Source organism: Haliaeetus albicilla, chromosome 8 (assembly GCF_947461875.1).
Source record: "Haliaeetus albicilla chromosome 8, bHalAlb1.1, whole genome shotgun sequence".
Lineage (NCBI taxonomy): Eukaryota > Metazoa > Chordata > Aves > Accipitriformes > Accipitridae > Haliaeetus > Haliaeetus albicilla.
This window is the reverse complement of record NC_091490.1, coordinates 39,410,606-39,432,799: the sequence shown is the minus strand read 5'-3', so window position 1 is coordinate 39,432,799 and position 22,194 is coordinate 39,410,606. Positions and strand designations below refer to the sequence as shown.

At 57.8% G+C, this 22,194-nt stretch overlaps 1 protein-coding gene across 1 annotated transcript; it reads left to right on the top strand.

Annotated features, from left to right (window-relative positions):
• Nucleotides 1-1,347: 1,347 nt before the first annotated feature.
• LOC104316985 (unconventional myosin-Vb-like) lies at nt 1,348-17,402 on the top strand. Its single transcript, XM_069790730.1, has 37 exons — nt 1,348-1,374; nt 4,031-4,141; nt 4,592-4,754; nt 4,862-5,006; nt 5,117-5,273; nt 5,475-5,615; nt 5,848-5,929; nt 6,130-6,237; nt 6,477-6,589; nt 6,703-6,968; nt 7,137-7,218; nt 7,519-7,659; nt 7,741-7,863; nt 8,270-8,353; nt 8,949-9,098; nt 9,250-9,347; nt 9,507-9,593; nt 9,678-9,789; nt 10,000-10,211; nt 10,392-10,548; nt 10,641-10,880; nt 11,660-11,869; nt 12,039-12,132; nt 12,274-12,419; nt 12,662-12,805; nt 12,967-13,200; nt 13,282-13,379; nt 14,018-14,204; nt 14,406-14,499; nt 14,684-14,839; nt 15,011-15,162; nt 15,485-15,574; nt 15,785-15,935; nt 16,379-16,649; nt 16,731-16,905; nt 17,065-17,145; nt 17,244-17,402. The coding sequence occupies exons 1-37, from the start codon at nt 1,348-1,350 to the stop codon at nt 17,400-17,402; spliced, it is 5,241 nt and encodes a 1,746-aa protein (XP_069646831.1).
• The last annotated feature ends 4,792 nt before the right edge of the window (nt 17,403-22,194 follow it).

Below are 22,194 nucleotides of genomic sequence, written 5' to 3'. Positions count from 1 at the left end.
ATGGAGTTCCAGTCTGTGTCGACAGGCTGCACATGGCGCGAACCCGCCTACGTGATTTGTTAATGAGCCAAATGCCGCTGACAGCCCTTGGGCAATAAGGGATTCATTACTTTTTTTTCATCAGAAAATATCTTTGTGTGTTCCCTGTTGCAGAATGTGCTCACTTTTTTGAGGGGGGGGGGAGGAAGGGCAACATTTTCATCGCCCCACTTGCCACGTTGGGCTAATCTGCTAGAGTGCGCAGGGTTACCGGAGCTGGCACCCTCTGGGATGGCTTTAGCATCCCCGGAGCTGTGCTAGCTTGGTGAAGCCAGCTGGGAAAAAAGCGGGTGCCAGCTTGGGTGCTCGGGGAGGGAGCGGAAACCGACGGGGACATCTGCCTCCTCCCGACAGGTAGATTTGTCCCTGTCCGTGCTGCGTGACCCTGCTGTGGGTCTGGCCGCCTTGTCCCCACGGGTGCTCCTGCTCCCAGCAAGGCGGTGCTGGTCACCGTCACCCACCTCTCGCCCTGCTTGGGCATCCCCTTGTCACTGTCCCACCATCAGCCACCGCCGCGTGGTAGCCAGTCGCCCAGGCTTCGTTCGTCCTGGCTCTGCGGGGCTGGCTGGGCCACCGCAGGGGTGCGGGGACAGCAGGGACCTGCAGGCAGCAGCACCCACAGGCAGCGGGGACCCACAGGCAGCAGCACCCAGGAGTGGTGGCACCCACAGACAGTGGCACCCGTGGGCTGTGGGGACCCACAGGCAGCTGTCAGTACTCTGCCAGTGCTGTGGCTGCAGGTTTTCATCGTTACCGGAGTTTCTCTGTAACGAGGGGAGCGTGGAGTGCCCTGGATGGGTGACTTGGGGTGCACAAGATCAGAGCCCAGGGTGCCCTGGATGAGGGCAGTTTTGGGGTGTCCTAGATAGGAGGGGTCTTTGGGTGCCCTTGGTGGGCTCTTGGGGTGCCCCAGGTAGGGGGGGAGTTTGGGGTGTCCTGGGTGGGCAGGGGGGTCCCACATAAGGCTTCTCAGGATGTCCCAAGTGGGGTCTTGGGGTGCCCTTATGGGGATTCTGAGGTTGTCCTAAATGGGAGGGGTCTTGAGGTGCCCTGCACAGGGGGCACTTGGGGTGCCCGAGCTGGGAGGGATCTTGGGGTGTCGCAGCGGGGGGGGAAACCAGTCCCAGCACCCTCCAGGTGTTCCTCTGAGCCTGGAGAGGGGCTGTGGGGCAGAACGGGAGGTAGACTGGGGCGGGCACATATAACACCCCCCCCACCCCCATCCCGCTCCAATTAGCGGCAATTAGTGGCCATAAAGAGGCTGCGGGTGAGGGGGGTGGGAGTGCTGGCAGTGGTGAGGGGGCTGCCATGGCTGCGGGGGACTTGTATGTGCAGGTGAGAGGTTCTGGGGGGGTCCTACCCTGGGGTGCTGCTGCCTGCAGGTCTGGGGTGCTTGTTGCAGACCTGGGGGGGGGGGGTCTTTGTCCCTCTCCCAGGGGCTCAGCACCCCGGGTGGCTGCAGGTGCTGTGGCTTGGGTGACCTCCCTGCTGGTGCCTGGCTCGGTGGCACCTTGTGGGGTGCAGGGTGCTTGGGGGGGGGGGTGCATCAGCTGTGGGTCCAGCCGTGGGGTCCCCGCCCTCCGTGGGTGCTGCCGTGGGTGCTGCACCCCAGGTAGGCTGTTCGTAGGGCTCCCTGACACGCAGGGACCCGTGGCCTGGCAAGCAGCACCTCGTGGTGGTGCTTGTCACAGGTGAGAAGGGGTTGGTGCTGCCTGGGCACCCATCTGTCCTGCTTCTTGCCCAACTGGCCTGGCTGCTTTCATGCCCTGGATCCTGGCCCACATCCTCCTCCCTCTGCCTTGGAGCAGCTCTGCCTGTCGAGGATGCTTCTGCTGCGGGCAGGCAGCAGGGCGGGCTCTCGCTTCTCACTTTTGCTGCTGCGTATCCAAAATGATTACTACAGCTGTAGGGCAGACCCTAAACACGGTCCTTTCTCCCTGGATGTGCGTTAGTCTGTGGGGCTGGAGGGTACTGGTATTTCTGCAGAGGTCAGAGCGCAGCATCCATCGTTGTGGTGTGATTGAGGTGCTAACCTGGGCAAAGCAAGGAGGGTTTCTATGCTTAAGGCATTGTGGGTTGCCTTGTCCCGAATCACCGGCCAGGCTGGGACTGAAGTGGCTGCATGGCTCACTTAGCCAAGTGTCTGTGGAGCCCTGAGGTTAACTGCCAGCTCTCGCACCTTGTGCCAGCTCCCTGGTGTTCCCCTGGGGAGCGGCCGAGGGACGAGCTGGGAGCGCTGGCAAGGGATGCTCTTTTGTCCAGCTCTGATTTCAGACTAAAATCCGTTAGTGCCTTGCCGGGAAGCTGTACATAGTGCGATTTTCGCTCCCCCCAGTGGCTATTGCTCATAAATGATAATGGCTTCTTGTTACCGCTCCTCTGCTGAGTCTCTTTGTCAGCTGCAAATTCAGACATTCAATCTTCTGATGTCTCCTTGGATGTGAACCCAAAGTTCAGCCCCTTCCTTCCCCCTTCCCAGACTTCCAGCCTGTTCAGTGCTTGTTTGATCAACTTTAATGATGCATTAACACATGTGCTTTGCACGCTGCAGACCTGGAAACGTCTGCTGTGAGCCAAGTTCCCTGGATTTGCAAAATCAGCGAAACCAGGATGGTTTTTCAGGCCCTGGTTTGTAGCAAGAGGCTGGCCCCAGCCTACTGGGGTAGGAGTGTGATATGTTAGAGCCCTGTCTAGTGCTCAGTAGCTCCCAGAGTTGGTGGAAAGAGATCCATGCTCCCATCTCAGCCTGAGAGCAAAGCTGCAACTGTGAGATTCCTTCCCCTTCCCCACCTTTTTAAGCTTGCAGCACGGCCTCATCTCTGCCTGCTCAGAGCAGCAGGAGGTCCTGACCCCCTGGAAGCAGTCCCTGTTTCCCAGTCCAGCAGAAGGTGCTGGGAAGGTGCCTGACAGCTCAGAGCAGGGCTGCGGGGACAGCAGGAGCTGTGGCTCCCTGGCCTGGGAGCACAGGTCACCCCATGCCAGTTTGGGGTTGGGTATTCAACTTCTTGCCACTTGATGGGTTTCCTGCAGCAGGTTTTTGAGGTTTTTTTGGCTTAGTTTTTACCTCTCTACCCCTGTGGCGTTGCACCGCTTTGCTCATGCTGAGTGTGGGATCCCCTATTCCCTGAGGGGTGGCTCCAAAGTGGCTTTTTCCAGGTGTGAGGGAGGTGTTAATGCTCAGGTCTGGGTGCAGAGGGAAGTCAGGGCTCACCATGCTGCAGAACTCCCACTTCATCAGCACCTGCTGTCTGCAGAGGGGAAACTGAGGCTGCTGCCTGTAGCAGGCAGGGAGCACTGGTCCCAGGGGTGCCAGCTGGTCCCTCACACAAGGCTGCCCACTGTGGCTGGCCCCAGGGGGCTGCAAATTTGGGGGGGCGAAAAGAGTATGGGTTGATTTTTCTTATTTTTTTTTTCCTTACCACTGTCCTTATGCTCTGGCTTGTAGCTGGGTCTGCAGAGCTGGTGACGGTGTCTGGATCCACTCAGTAGTTAGCAAGGGATCTGTACTACAAATATCTGCTTTCAAGCCTGCTATCTCTGCCCAGCCAAACCATGCGGCTGCATCTCCAGCACACTGGGTGTTCAGAAATGCCCGTGCTCGGCATCTTCTGTGTTTCCAGAAACCTTCCCTGCAGCAGCAGGAGTGATCACATCCTTGGGGTGAGGCAGAGGCAGCCCCCTGTACCAAGGGCAGGAGAGGTGCTGACCTTCCTGGGGTGGGCAGCAGAGCTGGAGAGAAGTGGGGTTCCAGCAAAGGCACCTTCCTGCACATCTGGAGAGCAGCTGGGTAAGGACCCCTGCCTGCAGGAGCCAAGGGGCCGTGGGGCACCTAGCAGGGTGCTGGGTCCCATGGTTCACCCCACTACGGTGATGCTGAGCATTGGGTTGACTGTCCTAAGTGAGAACCATGGGGAGGCTGGTGGCCAAATGCTTTCCCTGTCTCTTGGCTGTGGCTTTCTGCAGGGATCCCCTCCCTCCTGTGTCCCTGCAGGGTGCCTGGGTGTGGATCCCTGACTGTGTCGAAGTCTGGAGGGTGGCAGAAGTAACCAGAGGCTACAAGGAAGGAGATGCCATTCTCTATCTCCGCCTGGAAGACGGCTCGGTAAGGCTGGAGCTGTGCAGCCCAGCAGGTCCCTCCTGTGCTTGCCACATGGTTGGGCATCCTCAGATGGGAGATAGTTCACCTCTGTACCCCCAAACCAGCCTGGGCTCCTCAGCAGGGTGCAGAGAGGCTCAAACACTGCCTGGATGTGTCCCATCTGATGTCTGAGCAGGAGCCCAGATGTCTTTGGCTGTGTCTGGCACACCATGTCCTGTGTCCCCTGACTGCCCAGTGAGCTGGTCCTCACTGCCTGCTCCTGCCTGACTTCCCAAAAGGCCTCTAGCTCAGCTCACCGTGCTGGCTGGGCTGTGATTCCTGGTGACTAACAGCCCAAGCACAACCTGCAGACAGCATCCCTCCTGCTGTGCCGCTTCCCACAGACCCACCCTGGCTTTGCAGGGCTGGCTGACCCCACTCAGCACTTGTCCTGCTCTGTCTCCATCCCTGCAGGCACTGGCCTACCCCATCGAGTCCCAGCTGCCACCTCTCTGCAACCCCGACTGCCTCTCAGGCGCTGATGACCTGGTGGCCCTGAGCTACCTGCATGAGCCAGCTGTGCTGCACTCGCTCCGCCGGCGCTTTCTGGAAGCTAATGCCATCTACACCTACTGCGGTGAGCTCCGTGCACCCCCTCTGCTCCCCATCCTATGCCCTTTCCCTGCGGCTCCCTGGGACAGGTCCCCCCCCGCTCCTGCCCTTTGCACAGCACTCTTCCTCCAGGTGTCATCCTCGTCGCTATCAACCCCTACAAGCCGTTGCCCATCTATGAGGAGGAGGTGATTTATGCCTACAGCGGCCACGAAATTGGGGACATGGATCCCCACATCTTTGCTTTGGCAGAGGAGGCATACAAGCAGATGGTGAGGTGAGTGTCATGTGGGAGCAGCCCTGGGGTTGCAGTGGGGACATGACTCTGGTCTGTCTGTGGAGACCGGTCCTGTTGGCACGTCCCCAGCTCACGTCCCTGTCTGGCAGGTTTGGGAAGAACCAGTCCCTCATCATCAGCGGTGAGTCAGGTGCAGGGAAGACTGCATCAGCCAAGTATGCCATGAGATACTTCACCACTGTTGGGGGCTGCCTGTGTGACTCCAGCATGGAGGAGAAGGTGCTGGCCTCCAGTCCCATCATGGAGGTGGGTCCCCCTGGGTCCCCAGGCTCTGCATGGGGAGAGCTGGGGTGTCCCTGCAGGTTCTGCCTGTGCTCCTCATGGCCTGTATCCCTGATGTGTTGCTGTGTCTGTCCACCCCTGTAAAATTGGTGGCAGAGACTGAACTTCTCCAGAGCACCTGGGGATCTGGGGCCAGTTAAACCTCCTGCCTTCCTTTTTCTCCAGGCCTTTGGGAATGCAAGGACAACCAGGAACGACAACAGTAGTCGCTTTGGGAAGTACATTGAAATCGGCTTCAGCCAAGCACGTGTCACAGGGGCCACCATCAAAACCTACCTGCTGGAGAAGTCCCGTGTCACCTTCCATGTGGGTCTCTGGGGTGGCATGGGGACAGGGCTGGGCGGGAGCCCCAATCCTCAGAGCGGGAGGGTGCTCCTCTTGGGTATCCCCCAGGGAAGCAACCCCAGTGCTGCTGAGTCGAGCTGGGAGAGGGGAAGGTGTCCCTTGTCCCCAAATCTGGGGCTGCAGCACTGCTACAGGGGAGCAGGGTGACCCAAGATGACCTGGCTTCTCAGTGATTTTTCTTGCTCATCTACAGGCGAAAGCAGAGAGGAACTACCACATCTTCTACCAGCTCTGTGCCTCGGCCACCCTGCCTGAGCTCCAGGGCCTGGGTCTCCGTGAGTGCCCCCAGGAGCCCTGTGGCACAGCTCGTTGCCAGCCTGTCCCATGCTGGGCAGTGCCAGGCCTTCCTGCCCTCCCCAGCTGGATGCTGGAGAAGAATCTGTGGCTGATGGGCCCCCCGGGGTGGGATAAGGGTGGTTGGGAGCCCTGCGGGGCAGGTTGTGCTGGTTCACATCCTGACACATCTCGTCCACAGGTGGGGCAGAGTCCTTCCACTACACCTCCCAGGGCCAGTGCACTGCTGCCCAGAACACCAACGACGTGGCTGACTTGGACAGCACGCGGCATGCCTTCTCGCTCCTGGGTACTGGCTGGGCATGAGTGGGGAGGGGGCAGGCAGGGCTGGTCCCCAGGGCTGGTTGTCCCACTGCCCTCACACCAGTGCTGGTGTAGGAGTGCTGGTGCCAGACATCCCAGTGCTGGGGAGCCTGGCTATCTACTGGCCGTTCCCATCCCTCCGGTTTGTGTGATGCAGGGGGGGGTCAGACCAGCATGGGGTGGGGGGAGCCTGGGGAGTCCCTCATGCCTGTGCTGTGCCCGCAGGTGTCCCTGAGGCCAACCAGCTGGAGCTATTCAGCATCCTGGCTGCCATCCTGCACCTAGGCAACATTGTGGTCAGAGGGAGGGACCGCCGTGGAGATGGCTGCTTCGTGGAGGTGGGTGAGAGCTTGCTGCCTGTACCCTGCATCCCAAACTGGCCCCTGAGCTGTGCTGGCTGCAGGAGCCACATCTCGGCAACACTGCGGTGACAGGTTCTGTCTCTTTGCAGCCTGCTGATAAGGCCCTAGGGCTGTTCTGCACACTGCTGGGCGTGGAGGCATCGCAGGTGATGCGCTGGCTCTGCCACCGCAAGCTGGTCACTGCTGGTGAGACCTACCTGAAGCCCCTCTCCAGGCAGCAGGCGCTCGACTCCCGGGATGCCCTGGCCAAGCATATGTATGGGCAGGTCTTCAGGTGGATGGTGAGCAGGGTCAACCGTGCCCTGCGGTCACCGGAGGGCCACCGTACCTCCATTGGCATCCTGGACATCTATGGGTAAGAGCAGGTCCCCTCTCCTGGGCTGCCTGGAAGACCATGGTCCTGCTCCTGCATTAGCTGTGGCTGCAGGTCTGCAGCCACCAGCTGGGACATGGGGCAGTACCTGTGTCTGGCTGGGTTGGCTCTGCCTGGCAGCTGCCTCAAGCAGGTCTCTGCTTCCTGCAGGTTTGAGATGTTTGAGCTCAACAGCTTTGAGCAGTTCTGCATCAACTATGCCAATGAGAAGCTGCAGCAGCTCTTCAACCTGGTGGGTATCACCCAGATGTGTGTCCTTGCTGGGAGTCAGCGAGGGTGGGCCCTGCACAGCCCTGCTGTGTTGTTGCTTTTGGTGCTGTCTGCCTTGAATCTGGCTGGTGCCTCAGTCTCCCCAAATGTGGACCTCTGGGAGGCTGCTGGAGCTGGGCATGGTCCCTTCCTTTCTCCCAAAGTGCTCCTGCTCCAGGAGAAGGGCTGCTCAGCTGTCTTATGGAAACCAAGCTGCTGCCTGGTGGCTGGTCACCTTTGTCCCCTCCTGGCTCAGTCCTGCTCTGTTCTCCCTGCCCTCCAGCATGTCTTCAAGCTGGAGCAGGAGGAGTATGTGGCTGAGGAGGTCCCTTGGGTCTTCGTTGACTTCTGTGACAACCAGCCATGCATTGAGCTCATCGAAGGCCGGCTTGGCATCCTGGACCTGCTGAATGAGGAGTGCAAGGTGGGTGAGGGATGCCAGGAGCAGGCTGCTGTGGCTACCCAGAGCCCCCCTGCTGCCCCTTCTGACCCCTTTGCCTTTCAGATGCCCCAAGGCAGTGATGGGAGCTGGGCCCAGAAGCTTTATCAGACCCATCTCAGCAGCTCCCACTTCCAGAAGCCCAAGAGGCCCACGGATGCTTTCGTTGTCTGCCACTTTGCTGGCAAGGTAGGGAAAGCTGTGGCAGTGCAGCCCTGGGTGGGGAGGGCTTGGGGGTGGCTCTGCACTAATGGGCACGCAGCCTGCCCTGTCTAGAGCTGGTGGTGGCTAGTGGTCCTGAGTGCTGTGGCAGCTGTCTGCACCCTCCTAGGTTGGGAAATGGATCCTGCTGGCTCCGCTGCTGCTAAGCGCTGGGCTGCAACTCTTTAACTGAGGGTAAAAAATATGGAAACTCTGGCTGTGATGGTTCTCATCAGTAACCTTGCAGCAGGGCAGGAGCCAGGCAGTGTGGCCACCACCAGCTCTGACTCCTGCAAGGACTTCTTCCAAAAGCCTTGGAGTGTGTCCAAGCAGGGCCCTGCACTGGTCTGAGAAGCTGCAGGCTAATGTTTGTGCTTGCCTTGTCTCCTGCCAGGTGGAATACCAGTGTGATGGGTTTGTGGAGAAGAACAGGGACGCTGTGCCCGAGGAGCTGGTGGGGCTGCTGCGAGCCAGCAAGGTGAGAGCCACCCTGAGTAGGGGCTGTGTAGGGCAGAGCCTGGCTGGCTTGTGGCCTTGGGAGCCTGGGGCTGGGAAGGACTGATGGTATAGGAGGCATAAGCTGTGCAGAACAAATCCCTGTCTGTTTGCTGGCACAGCTGGTCATGCTGGTCATGGTCAGGGTGCCCTGAGATGTGGGTGCTGCCCACCCTGTTCCCCTGCCTTGGGACTCCCCATCTTGGGGGACACCATAGCCATGTCCCTGCTGAGAGGGCTGGAGGGTCCTGCTGCTTCCAGGTCTGTAACACCATCCCTTCTCCTTTCTACCCTGCTTGGCCCCGGCAGAAGGTAAGGGACAACTTGGAGGGCTCTTGAACACACCTAGGAAGGTGCCTGTGGCTTGCACTTAGTTTTTCCTGGGGGAAGCAGTGGGCAGGGGCACAGCTGGATCTGGCACATCTGGGCTGTAGCAGGGCAGAGGACTGTGCACTGGGCTGGCCTCTGTGGAGCCTGTGGTCTCCTCGGGCTCTGTCTCCTGGTGGTGATGGCTCTCTGGGTATGGGGTGATGCTTGCCGCAAGGTCTGCCTGGCTCTCACAGCTCTGCTCTGTGCAGTCTGCCCTGCTTGCTGAGCTCTTCCTGGAGGAAGGGGATGGCCCCACATCCCTGCAGTCCCGCAGGTCCAGTGGGCCCAGGATGGCTGGTCGCCCTAGCCGCAGATCGTTGCCCAACAGCCAAAAGAGCAAGAAGTCCATCTCCAGCCAGGTATGGGGTGGGGGGGGAAATGTGTGCTGGCCCCAGACAACCGGTGCTAGGGCAGCCCCAAGGAGGACCTGTGTGTGTCCTGGCCTGGGGAACCCCACAAGCCCCAGGATGTTTCTGCTTGCCCTGACAATGCTTGCTGTGTCCTCTGCAGTTCAAAGCCTCCCTGAAACGGCTGATGGAGATGCTGGGCAGCACCACACCGCACTACATCCGCTGCATCAAACCCAACGATGGCAAGCAGCCCTTTGTGTGAGTGCCTTGGCCAGGGAGGCTGGAGGGGCTGGGGCTGGGGCCACTGTGGGGCACTGCTGTCCCTCCAATCTGTGTCCCTGTTGCTCTGGCCCTGCATAGCTTGGAGTGTGCCAAGCTGACTGGGACACATCCTAGAGAAGCCCCTCTTTGCCCCAGGTTTGACTCTAGGCGAGCAGTGGAGCAGCTACGAGCCTGTGGGGTCCTGGAGACCATCCGGATCAGTGCCTCAGGCTACCCCTCCAGGTACCCTCCCTGCTTCAGCAGTCCCCTGGGTGCTTCTCCCCCTCTCCAGCCACAGCACCTCTGACCCCTCTCTGTCCTCCACAGGTGGACGTATCAGGAGTTCTTAGAGAGGTACAGGGCTCTGGTGAGCAGAGAGGAGCTGATGGACACTGATGAGAAGCAGATCTGCAGCCTTGCCCTTGAGAGACTGCTTCAAGTAAGGGTCCTGCTTGGGGGGGGGGTGCAGCTGTGGTACCAGCATATTCCTTGCAGATGCTTCTCCCCATGGGTGGGTGCCCAGTGGGGTACAGAAATGGGTGAGCTGGGAGCCAGGGAGGTTGGATGGAGAGATCAGTGGCATGAGGAGCTTGGGGAGCCTGGTTGGGGTACACGTTGTCCCTGGGACTGACTCCAGCCTTGCATGCAGGACCCCAGCAAGTACCAGTGTGGGAAGAGCAAGGTGTTTTTCCGGGCTGGCCAAGTGGCTTACCTGGAAGAGCTGCGGTACCGTCGGCTGAGGTCAGCCTGTGTCCTGCTGCAGAGGCACCTGCGGGGCTGGCTGGCACGGATGCGCTTTCAACGGGCACGTGTCGCAGCAGTCTGCCTGCAGCGCCATGCGCGGGGCATGTTGGCCCGGAGGTGAGTGGAGTCTGGGGCTGGGGGGGGGGGGGAACTGCAATGAGCTGAGACAGATCTCAGTCTTGGTGTGACCTAGCAGTTGTACTGGCTCTGGGCTGGGCTTTGACCTGGGTGGCCCTGTGGTATGGACTGGGCTGCAGGCTCTGCCACCCCCTGCCCAGCTCTATGCCCTCCCTGCAGGTTCACCAGGATGCTGCGAAGGACCAGGGCTGCTGTGACGCTGCAGAAGACCCTGAGGATGGTTCTGGCCCGGCGCTCCTACCTACGCGTGCGCCGGGCTGTCATTACCATCCAAGCCTTTGCCCGGGGCATGTTTGCCCGGCGTCTTTACCAACAGGTAGGAGCCTGGCAGGGCAATGGGGGCCCTGATCCCACCTGGGGGGGACCTGTCCTGCTGGCGGTGCCACTGCCCCATCTCTCCCTCCACAGATGGTGTGGCACCAGAAAGCTGTGGTGATACAGGCTGCTGTCAGGGGCTGGCTGGCCCGGACCCACTACACCCACCTGCGTAGGACTGTCATCTACCTGCAGTGCTGCTACCGCCGGGTGCAGGCACGCCGGGAGCTGCGGTGGCTGCGTATCAAGGCACGCTCGGTCGAGCACTACAAGCAGCTGCACAAGGGCATGGAGATCAAGGTGATACAGCTGCAGTGCAGGCTGGATGAGCAGGTGGGTGCTGGTTTTCAGTGCTTTGTGGGTCCCAGGGTGGGGGGGCAACTGCTTTTTGCTGACCACTTCTTATCAGTCCCTGTGCAGCTGAAACCATGCCTGCCCTTGTCTTCAGTCCTCTCCTGGCCCTGGGGTGGGAGCTGACCCTGCCTGACATGTATCCCCAGGCAGGAGTTGTGCATCTGGGTTTCATTCCTGGGCTTTCAATGCTCCTGATGAACAGGGGGTGGTGGCCCTGGGGATGGGCTGTGCACCTTCCTGGGTGCTTGGTTGGGTGCAGCCCTGCAGCACGGTGTCGTGTGCTGGGAACTGTTCCGGCATACCATGTTCTCCCATCCGTTCCTGCCGGCAGCATCTGCTGTCGCCATCTGGGTGAGTGTCTCTGCTTCAGCTGTCACCACTCTTTCTGGGGTGTCTGTGGAGCGGGAGGGAGGGCTCCTGGGGTGTGATCCTGTTTTTGGTGGTTGGGGGAAGCAGGGCTGGAGAATCCTGCTGCTGGGGCTGGCCAGGAGGTGGGTAATGGGCTGTAAAGCCATGGCAAAGCTTATGCATGGCTCCATGTGGGACGGCATGTCATGGAGAGCTGCTGTCCCAGGCCTGAGCTCTCTTTGAGGTGATACCAGAGGCTCAGGGCTCCAAGCAGATGGGTGGGAAATGGGATATCGAGGTTCATTGCAGAAGTGCAGCCTGAGTATGCATAGGCTCTCGCTGATGGGAGATGTGGGGATATGCCCTTGTTTCCGCCCACCTGCCTGACGTGCTCTGCCCATTGACCCAAGGCCCAGGAGAAGCAGCGGCTGGCGGAACAGCTCTCGGGGCTGAACGCTGCCCATGCCGAGGAGGTGCAGCGCCTGCGGGCTGAGATGCAGCAGCTGAGAGAGGATGCTGCCCGTGATGCCCAGGTCCAGCAGCTGCAGGAACGGCTGGCCGAGCTGGAGAAGCACAGCGTGAAGAGCTGCCTGGGCCAGGAGGTTGAGGAGCTCAGGCAGGTCTGTCTGTCTGGGGATGCTCTTGCTCTGCTGGGGCTCCAGGGGTGTCTCGGGGGACCTGGCAGCGTGCTTTGCTTCCTGCTGTGGGGTGGTCCCTGGAGGAGACCTGGCAGCCAGAACTGGCCCCAGGTAAGGCTCTGGCTGTACCTGCCCCTCTGCTTTCCCACAGCGCTTGGCAGAGGTGGAAGCCGTGAAGTTGCAGCTGGGGGAAGAGAGGGATGCCCTGATCCAGCGCATGTTGGAGCAGTCACAGGATCTGGAAGGTAAAAGGGGTCTTCTGATCCCCTCATCCCATTCCCCTGGATATGGATTGGTCATCTAGGCTCAGTGTGTTCCTGAATGTCCCCTCACAGAGGGGTCCTGACTTTCCCTGTCCCCATTCCCTGCTGTGTCCATCCCCACAGAGCAGCACCAGCGCGCGGCACGGGAGAGCCAGGGGCTGCTGCAGGAGCTGGAGGAGGAGCGGGCACGCTACCAGAGCCTGGTGCAGGAGTATGCCCGCCTGGAGCAGGGCTACGAGAACCTGCGGGATGAAGTGGCCTTCTACAGGGTGAGGGGCTGGCAGGGACGCAGGGAGGCTCAGGGCAACCCCTCTGTCGGCTCCTTATGGGGAGTAAGCAGTGCTGGCTGGTCCAGGGCACCCTCTCTGGGAGAAGTGGGCTCCCCAGCTCATGTGCTGGGGATCTCCAAGCCAAGGTATCCTCCTGAGGCTACCGCTGCTCTGCCCTAGCTGATGAACCAGCAGGTGCTTGGGGTGCGGGGGAACAACCTTGTCCTTCTCTCACCTCTCAGCAAAGCACCTTGAGACGGTCCCTTTCGTCGGAGAGCTTCTTGGGCTCCGAGAGCAGCTACTTGTCCTCCATGTCTACAGCTCCCTCACGAGACGGCTCCGACCAGCAGGCTGAGGCTAGTGGTGACACTGGTGGGGACAGTGTGGTGGGGGTGACAAGTGGACTGTCCCTTCCCCTGGCTATGGGGACAGCTGTGCCCTGGGGCTCCTGGCTGGTACCTGGTCCCATCGGGAAGGGGTGTCTGTGGGTGTTCTGGTGCTGGTGCCCAGCGCTGTCTTCTGTGCCAAACCCTGTCTCCGCACCCAGGGGCTGGAGGAAGGCTGGCAGCCGGTGCCAGAGGGGCTGCAGCCACAGCCCAGTGGTGAGGCACCGCTGAAGAGCAGTGTGGGCCAGGATCCCTTTGAGAAGGCATATCTGCTCCTCCTGGGGCAGTTCAATGCTGTTAATGAGGAGCTGGCCCGGACCCGGGAGGAGCTGCGGAGGTCCAAGGCCCCTGTGGAGCTGGAGGAGAGGAAACCCTTGGATTTCTTCAAGCGCAGGGTAAGCCCTTGCTCCACTGCTGTAAGCAGCCCAGATCTAGGCTAGCAGGGCTGGCCTCACCCTGCTCTCCTCTACCTGCAGAACATAGCTGAGATGCTGGGGCTGGGCAGGAGCCCAGGGAAGGTGGTAGTGGATGATGACCTGAAGCATGCATATGATGCGGTGCAGGTTGCCAACAGGTGAGTGTGGTCCCAGGGAGATGGTCCCCAGCTGAGGCTGGTTTCCCCACAATGGACTGTTGGATCCATGCTGCTGGTGAGGCTTTCCCTGGTATTTGAGCCAGCTGTGGCTTGGGTTGCAGCTGCCTGGCCTCTGGGGTGCTGGGCAGCTGCAAATCCTTTTTTGAACCAGCCATCCCCTCACATGCTATGGGCACCGTAGCTCCAGTGGGACAGGGAAAGCAAGGGCAGCCTGCCTCTTGCTGCCCAACTGGGTGTGGGGTAGCCCTGGCTCTCCTTCCCTTCTCTCCAGTGTACCCAGCTGTGTTTTCCTGAGGGGCTGAACCATCCCCAACTTGATCTGAGCACAAGCAAACCCACTGCATGAGCAGACTGGATGCCCTGGGCTCAACAGGAGCCTCCTAAGAGAGCAGGACTGGTGCAGCCTGTTCCTGGACTGTGCCATGTGTGGTCAAGGCTCAGTGCAGCCGGATGGGAGATGCTCTATTAGCACAACTGGGTCTGTGCTGCCCCCAGGGTGCCCCGGACCAGCTCTTAGGCTTCAGGGGAGAAATACCTCCTCAGCAGCCTCCTCAAGAGATGGGGTGTGGGAGCTGAAGGGGGTTGGTGCCTCAGTTTCCCTGAATGCATGTGTGCAGGCTGCTGGCGAGTCAGCTGCGGGAGGAGAAGCAGCAGCACGAGGAGGAGGTAGAAGGGCTGCACCTCGATATCTGCTCACTCAAGCAGCTGAGCCAGCAGCAGGCAGCCCTCATCCAGGACCTGCAGCGGCACCAGGGGCAGGAGGGGCTGCAGCACCATGTCCTGCAGCTCAAGGAGGAGAACTGGGTAAGGTGGGAGTGGGTGGGCAGGACTGGGCTTGGGGCTGGCTTCCATCCCTTTGCCCTGTGGTGAGCTGCAGCAGCCCCTTTGGGAGCAATGCAGGGGCCCCTGCTGCATCCCCCCAGCTCTGCTCCACTCGCTGGGTGCTGGTGGGGGTGTCCAGCTGAGAGAGGCTGGCTGAGCCCTACTGGGGCTGTCCCTGCCCAGGAGCTGGCCCAGAAGCTGGAAAAGCAGGAGAGGACTACACTGAAGCTCCAGAAGCAGCTGAGAGCCTATGCGAAGCAGATCCAGGAGTTCACAGGCAAGTGCCTGCACAGGAGGCAGGCATGGGGCTAGCTGGAGGGTCACTAGCCTCAATGTGGGGAGCGGAGTCCCCCCTGAATAGAGATGCTGGGGGCCATCTGCTTGGACTGAGCTGGGGGGACCTGATGTGGGTCCCACAGCCCAGGACACAGCAGGATGTGACCTGTGTTCCTCTCCCCCAGTGAAGAGAGAAGCTACTGGGCCAGTGCAGAAGTTGGCAGCGCCTGCTGTGGTCGTGTCCCAGTCCCCCGTGATCCCGTCCCTGGCTGGGCTGTCCCAGGCCATGCTAGCGTGGAGGATGGAGGATGAAGGGCGCATTATCAAGGCTGTCATTACAGGTAGGATTTGGAGAGATGGGAACTCCTTACTCCAGTTTGGTCCCTGCTAGGATTTCTTGCCAACCTCTGTGTAAGCTCATCCTTTCACTGTTGCTGGGGCAGCATCCTGCCTGGCTCAGGACCAGCTTTCCATAGCTGCCTGGATCCCAACTGTCCTGCTTTCCCCTGCAGACTACAAACCGCAGAGCAGCCCCGGAGCTCTCCCAGACCTGCCAGCCTACATCCTCTTCCTGTGCTTCCGACACGCGGACCACTGCTGTGATGAGCCACGGGCCCGCTCGCTCCTGGATGCGGCCATCAGTGCCATTAAAAGGGTCATGAAGGTGCTGGACTTGGAGGCGTGGGTTGGGCTGAGGAGCAAAAGCTTCAGTGGCCAAGCTGGGGGTGGCCCTGGGGCAGCAGCCTGGCCCCCAGGGCACAGTGTGTGCCTGACTGCAGCGTCCAGCCTGAGCATCTCTTGGGGTGAGGGGTGCCCCTGGGTGCTGCACGGCTCCTGTGAGAGGATCCGATGTCTCTGTGCCCCCACAAGCCCTCACAGGCTGCAGCTAGCCACGTGGCTTACGGAGGTACTATGGGGCATGAGGGCTTGCTGCTGTCACTGCTAGAGCCCTGCTGACCCCGGTGCTCTCCGTTTCCCTCCTGCAGAAGCACAGTGATGACTTTGACGTGGTGGCACTCTGGCTCGCCAACACCTGCCGGCTCCTGAACTGCCTGCGCCAGTATAGCCAGGATGAGGTAGGGCTGGGCTGGAGGGGGTCTGACACCTCCTGGGGAAGGGTGGGAGCTTAGCGGGGACGGGGTTTGTCCCCCCCTGGGGCTGCATCCTCTTTGCCCCCAACTCAGGTAGGCAGGGATGTGCTGGGCTGACACTGCTTCATGCTTGCTTGGGGACCCTGTAACTGTGTCCCCTGGTACTGCTGGCTCTGACGCAGCCTGTGCCCACAGACCTACTGGCAGGGGAATACGGTGCGGCAGAATGAGCATCGCCTGCAGAACGTGGACCCTCAGAGCTCCTGCTGCAGCCTGGGTGCCCTGGCTGTCCAGCTCTACCAGCAGCTCATCCGCACTGCTGAGAAGCGCCTCAAACCCATGATTGGTATGGCCTGGGCTTGGGGGGCTCACTCGTGGGATACTGGTTCAGGGAGGGAGTGCTGTGCTCAGCTGTGTGAACTGCCTGCTCTGTTACAGAGGTTGTACCCAGAGGGGGAAGATAGGCTCTGAAATGGGGGCCCCCTTTTATGAGGGACCAATTGCTCCTTAAGCATGCTGGCTTGGAGGAGGTGGCTGGGGAGCTCAAGTGGGTTCAGCACCCCAGGGACCTTGGGCTGCATCTCTGGGGAGCTCTATTTCCCCCATGCCCCACTTTGCAGTCTTGTGGAGCAGGACCAGCACCTGGGCTAGCCTAGACCAGCTATCCTGGAGGTGTCATTGACCCCTGCATCCCCAACTGGGACACAGAGCCAAGGAGCAGTGTACTGGCCACTTGAGGCACAACGCAGGGTCTCTGCCTCGGTATGATGAGCCTTTTCTACCCTTTAGTTGCTGCCATGCTGGAGAGTGAGCCCATTCAGGGCTTGTCCTCCTCCTGCCCTCCTGGCCACCGCCGGTCCTCGGCAGCCCCTGCCCACACCCTGCCTGAGCTGCTGCAGCAGCTGGGCTCCTTCCATGCAGCGCTGGACCGCCATGGGCTGGCCCCCAGTGTGGGGCACCAGGTTCTGCGCCAGCTCTTCTTCCTCATCAGTGGCACCACCCTCAACTACCTGCTGCTGAGAAAGGACACGTGCTCCTGGAGCTGTGGCATCCAGCTCAGGTCAGTCCCTGTCCGGGACAGGTGTAGCTGGGGGAGCTGGGATGTGGCCCCTGCCTCACCCTGACCTGGTCTCCCCGGCAGGTACAACATCAGCCAGTTGGAGCAGTGGCTGCGGGCAGAGGGGCTGCAGCAGAGCGGGGCCTGTGAGGTGTTGGAGCCCCTGGTCCAAGCTGCCCAGCTGCTGCAGGTGAAGAAGGTGACAGAGGAGGATGCTGGAGCTCTTTGCAGCCTGTGCACGGTGCTGTCGACCCAGCAGGTACTGGCTGGGGCTCGCTGCCTGCTGGGCACTCATCCTGGGACTCCTTGGCCTCCCTGGGTGCACCAGGGATGTACTGGGGTGGGGGCCATGCCATATCCAGGAGCGTCTGGATGTGTCCAGCCCTTCCCTGTTCATGGTCTCTGCCGTTGTCTCCAGGTTGTGAAGATCCTCCGGGCTTACACCCCAGCTGTCGGGCTGGAGGAGCGCATCAGCCCCAGCTTTATCAGCAGCGTGGAGGTAAGTGGGACTTGGCGTCCAGTGCTGGGGGGGGGGGGCTGTCCCACATGGCCCCCCTCACTGGGGCAGCCCTGGATGTGAGCACTGTGTCCCCACAGAAAAAGCTGCAGGACCAGTATGGAGGGGGACCCAGCCAGCTCCTGGTGGATACCAGCCACCTCTTCCCTGTGCACCTGCCCTTCACCACCTCCCCCCTGCACCTGGATGAGCTCCGCATCCCTGATGCCCTCAACCTGGCCTTCCTTATCCGTCTCTGAGCCCAGGTCTGGCCCTGGGTCACTGCCAGTGCCCTGTCAAGGGGTGTCTGAAGCCCCTGAGGTGTGGGAAGGCCATGAAGGCTGGGGGGACAGCACTTTTATGTGTACCATTCTTCTGGGAAGTTGTTTATTTATTGAAACTCAGGTGCCTTGTTTGTGGCACAGCCAGGGCCCACGGCAGTCCTGTGCTGGGGCTTTTGGTCACTTTTTAATCCTTTGGAGTTAATAAAAGTCTTTGCAGATAACTTTGGAGTCTGAGGCTGTCTGGGGTGGGTGAGCTCTTTGGCAGGTGGTGTGAGGGAGCTTGAGGACCATCACTGGGGCTTTTCATGAATTATGGAATGGTTTGCATTGGAGAGGACCTTTAAAGATCTAGTTCCAACCTCCTGCAATGCAAAGGGACATGTGTCACTAGATACTGTTCAAAGCCTCACTAATCTGACTTTGAATGCTTCCAATGGTGGCGTTCCACAAATTCTCTGGGCAACCTGTTCCAGAGTCTCAATGCCTTCATTGAACGACATTTATTCCTTAAGCCCAATCTAAATCTACTCTCTCTGTTTGTCCCAGAAGGGCAGCTGGGCTCATAGAGAGCCCTGGGGCTCTTTGGAGGGTAGCAGGGTCCTGCATGGGCTCTGGCAAAGCACTGATGAGTTATTCTACAGGCAGTTAGGAAAAATCTCTGGAACATTAACTCTTGTCCTTATGGGAGACTTCAACTTCCCAGACATCAGCTGCTATGAGCAGGTCTGGGAAATTCCTGATGTTTGTGGGAGATAACTTCTTGTCACAAGTACTCAGGGAGCCAACTAGGAAAGATGCCCTCCTAGACTTGCTAATTGTGAATGGAGAAGGACTTGTGGGATATGTGATGGTAGGTGGCTGTACTTGTCACAGTGATCACAAAATGGTTGAGTTTAAAATTGTCAGTGTAAGGAGAAAAAAGGATAGCAGAGTTGTGCTACCCTGGACTTCAAGAGAACAAATTTTATGCTATTCAGGGAGGTACTTAGAGTCCCCTGGGCATCTGCTTTTGAGGGCTAAAGAGTCCATGAGTACTGGTCAGTCTTTAAAAAGCACAGGAGCAGACAACTCTCCTGTGTCAGAAGCCAAGCAAGTGGGGCAGAAGACCAGCTTGGCTGAACAGGGAATGCCTCGCAGAGCTCAAGAAGAAAAAGTATGATCTCTGGAAGTGAGGTTAGGCTAGATAACAGAGCCGTGGTTTGTATGTGCAGGGAGAAGATATGAAAGGCCAAAGCTCAGAGTTGAGATGGGCCAGTTGTTGTGTCAGATACCAGCTAGGGCTTTTTTAAGTATGTTCATAGCAAGAGGTCTAAGGGAAAACACTGGAGGGATACTTGTTGAAGACAGTCACCTGACTGATAGGGATGGAGAAGAAGTGGAGGTGTTCAATGCTTTTTTTGCCTTGGTCTTTAATAATATTGATAGACCATTGGGCTGCCTGGTCGTCTGAGTGGGAGGACCATGAGTGCAGAACAGTGACTTTCCATTTACGGACACTGAAGTTGTCAGGGACCAGCTGTATCAGCTGAATGCTCACAAGCCTTTGACACAGTTTCCCACTGGCTGCTCGTGGCTTGGACAGGCATACTCTTCCCTGGGTAAAAAATGGGCTGGAGGGCTAGGCCAGCAGAAGCTATCCAATCTTATTCTAATTTACAAGAAGGGCATGAGGGAGGACCCAGGAAAGTACAGCCCTGTTAGTCCAACCTCAGTTCCTGGAAGATCATACTGGGTGCTGCTGAAAGGCATTTAAAGAACAATGCAAGCATCAGGCACAGTCATCTTGGGTTCACAAAGGGAAAGTCCTGTTTAACCAATTAGCTATCTTTCTATAATGTTGCCTGGGAACACTCTGGAGGGCAGCATGGTCCTTTGACAGCCCTGGCAAGCCCCAGCAAAGGCCCTGCCAGGGCTTTGGCAAAGCCTGGTGGAAGTCCAAAGGGTCTCTGGGAGGTAGCAGGGCACTGTCCAGGCCTTGGCAAAGCCCAGCAAAAGTCCAGGGGCTCTCTGGAGGACAGCAGGGTCCCACCTGGGCCATGGCAAAGCCCGCTGAAAGCCCTAGTGCTCTCTGGAGAAAGAGCCTTGTCAAGGGTGTGAAAAGTGTATGCAAAATACAGCACATGGCCATAAAAAAACTGGGAGATGTGTTGCCTATACTCAGTGTTATTGCAAGTGACCCTGGCCGAACCACTTGCACGCATCCATCACAGTACTTATATGTGAGTATCAAAGAACCAGTGAATGAAATTAGTTTTGTTTAAAATAAAATCGCCTATTCGGTATATGACCCTGAGGTTTGCTGCACAGGCTGTGCTAGGGGACGGGGGGATGCTCTGACACTCTTCTGGGCCTTCTCAGGACAATTCCCTCTCTTTAAGGTGTGCAGAGCAGGAGGCTGAAGGAGCAGGGACCTCAGGAAGGGACCAAGTGCCCAGTGACATGAGTCCTGGGGTCCTGACATTCACCCTGAAAATGGTGCAGCAGGAGTGGGCAGAGCCAAGAAGTACAGAAAGGGCATTGGATTGCTTGCTGAAGTTGTAGTGTCTAATATTAGCCACAGGTCGTATACTTTAGAAGTCCTTTCAAGAAGGACAGAGATCCAGGGACAACTTTCCTGTCTGTAAGCCCCTGGAGCAGCACACTCAGTAGCAGTCCTTTGAGGTCTGTAACACAAATCCTGCCAGGCTGCACAGGGGAGACAAAATGGCTCTTGGCTACTTTGGTCTGTACTTAAAATAGGAACAAAGCTGCTCCCATGTGCCTCCCCACACAGCCTGGGATTGGGGGGAGGGGGGTGCATGGCATCCAAGAGTGCTCATGGTGTCTGCATCTCTCTTTTTTTCTATCATCACATTCACAAAGCCATAACTTCGGCTCAAGCTACTGAACTTTGGCACCAGGCAATAAGCCGCCTTCTCTGGATACCCAAGGACAACCAAGTCAGGCTGATACATGGCAAGAAAAACGTGCAAGTGAGGCAGTGCAGGGGCTGCTGGCAGCAGAAGTGGGTAAGCGGACTGCAGTAAGCACCGGGACACACCGCCTCTGCACAGTGTGTCTGAGGTCCCTCTGTCATTCTACACATTAGAGTTTAGAAACCAAATGGTACCGTAAGGGCAGACACTATGTCAGAGGATTGGAGTGGGGATGGCAGTGGGAAAGAGAGGAAGCGGAGCTGTGTCAATGGGCCATCATCTGTCACCTGCAGGATTTAGGGCAGAGTCCAGGCAGCAGATAGCTGCTGAGAGACACATAAGGAGGAGGGACCCAATGTCCCTGAATAAAAAATTCTGTATCAGGCTTGAAACAAGTGAAGAAATTGAATGGCACCAAGAGTTGAGGATGACGTAAGTGGGGAAAAAGGAAAGCAGGTTAACAAAAATATCCCTACAATGGTGGTAACAGGGAGTTGCACATTATCTTCCTAGGGAATAGTGTGATCAATAGTATTGGAGTCTTTTGGGATGGTGTTGACCCTCGAAAGGGAGCTGTTATTCCAGGAAATTCATAGAAGACACTGCTTTTACAAGGATAGCCATTGGTGGATGGAGAGAGAAAGGGACCTAGAAGGTTTGCAAATGCATATAACCGCTTCCTAATCAAGGCATTCTTTACGTCCCACTAGCTATTCTGCATTTCAGGGTAAGTAAGATGGCAGAGACCTGCTCAAAGCACTCTGAGTGCATTATGTCTAGGAGGGTATATGAAAGTGTTTTTCTTGGTGCATTCATGTTGCTTACTATACTTGTGAGAATATAAAAATAAGTCAAGGTATAAGTTCCTGAATCAAAGATTTTTCAATGTAACTGTAACACATGCTATATATAAGTCAGTGCTTCCAGTGTAAGACAGTATGGTGAACATCCAGTAGCTGGTGAAACCAACTGCACTGTCGGAATGACCTGTGTGTTGTCATTTGTAAAGCTGCTGTAAGTAAAACGAAGTGCTTGCTGTTGTAATGTGCAGGCTCTGATGGCCTTTAGATGAACAGGACAGGAGACATTCACATGTGCAGTGCACTATATTATTGCATTATATTTTGTCGAACTGCAAATGGAGCCGGACTCCTTCTGGTACGCCTTAATCATGTAAATGCCCATTACCCTATTGACCCTGGCCAATGCTGAAACTGTGCCAAGTCAGGTGTAGTGAGTAGGCAGATGTGGAGTTGCCCAAGTGGAGCTAGAATTCATAGTCTCTAAAGAAGGCGTGGCCAGCAGACTTGGAACAGAGTTATCTGCTTTCTGTGAAGACATGTGAGGATTTATTTTGAATGACCTAGCTTAGCTGATGACATAAAGAATTTAAGACGCCTTAGCCTGTTAGGGTTAAGAGTGTTGGCATGAGTAATGTCACCAATTTAGAACAAGAGCATTTCTAGAAGAAAGGGAGGTTTGGTGCAGTTAATAATGGCTGGGCCTCCTCTTGAGAAGCAAAAATGAAGTGTTAGCCATAGTATCTATCCACTGTCACCCTCATTGCCTGTCCATAACCACATGCCTAAACATAATCTACAGGAAAGTAGATTTTTGAGTTTGTCTGCTACTGATGACTCCTTCCAAATTCCACTCTGCTTTGACAAAGAGACACAAAGTGATAATCAGAAAGGCCGGTTCAAAAGGACAGTCATGTTAGCAACAGCACCTCATCAGATTTCAGGTGTAAATAACGGCGTGCTCTTCCCTGAACTGTGTATGCAGTTCCAGTCAGACACCGTCTCACAGCATCCTCTCTTAAGATCTGAGGAACTGCAATATCTACTGAAGAC

Excerpts from the sequence above, each read along its gene's own strand:
- LOC104316985 (XM_069790730.1), top strand. The coding sequence starts at position 1,348 with ATGGCTGCGGGGGACTTGTATGTGCAG. Across the intron at positions 13,380-14,017 it reads GCGGTGCAGGTTGCCAACAG|GCTGCTGGCGAGTCAGCTGC; the intron begins GTGAGTGTGGTC and ends GCATGTGTGCAG. Across the intron at positions 16,650-16,730 it reads AGCTGTGGCATCCAGCTCAG|GTACAACATCAGCCAGTTGG; the intron begins GTCAGTCCCTGT and ends TCTCCCCGGCAG.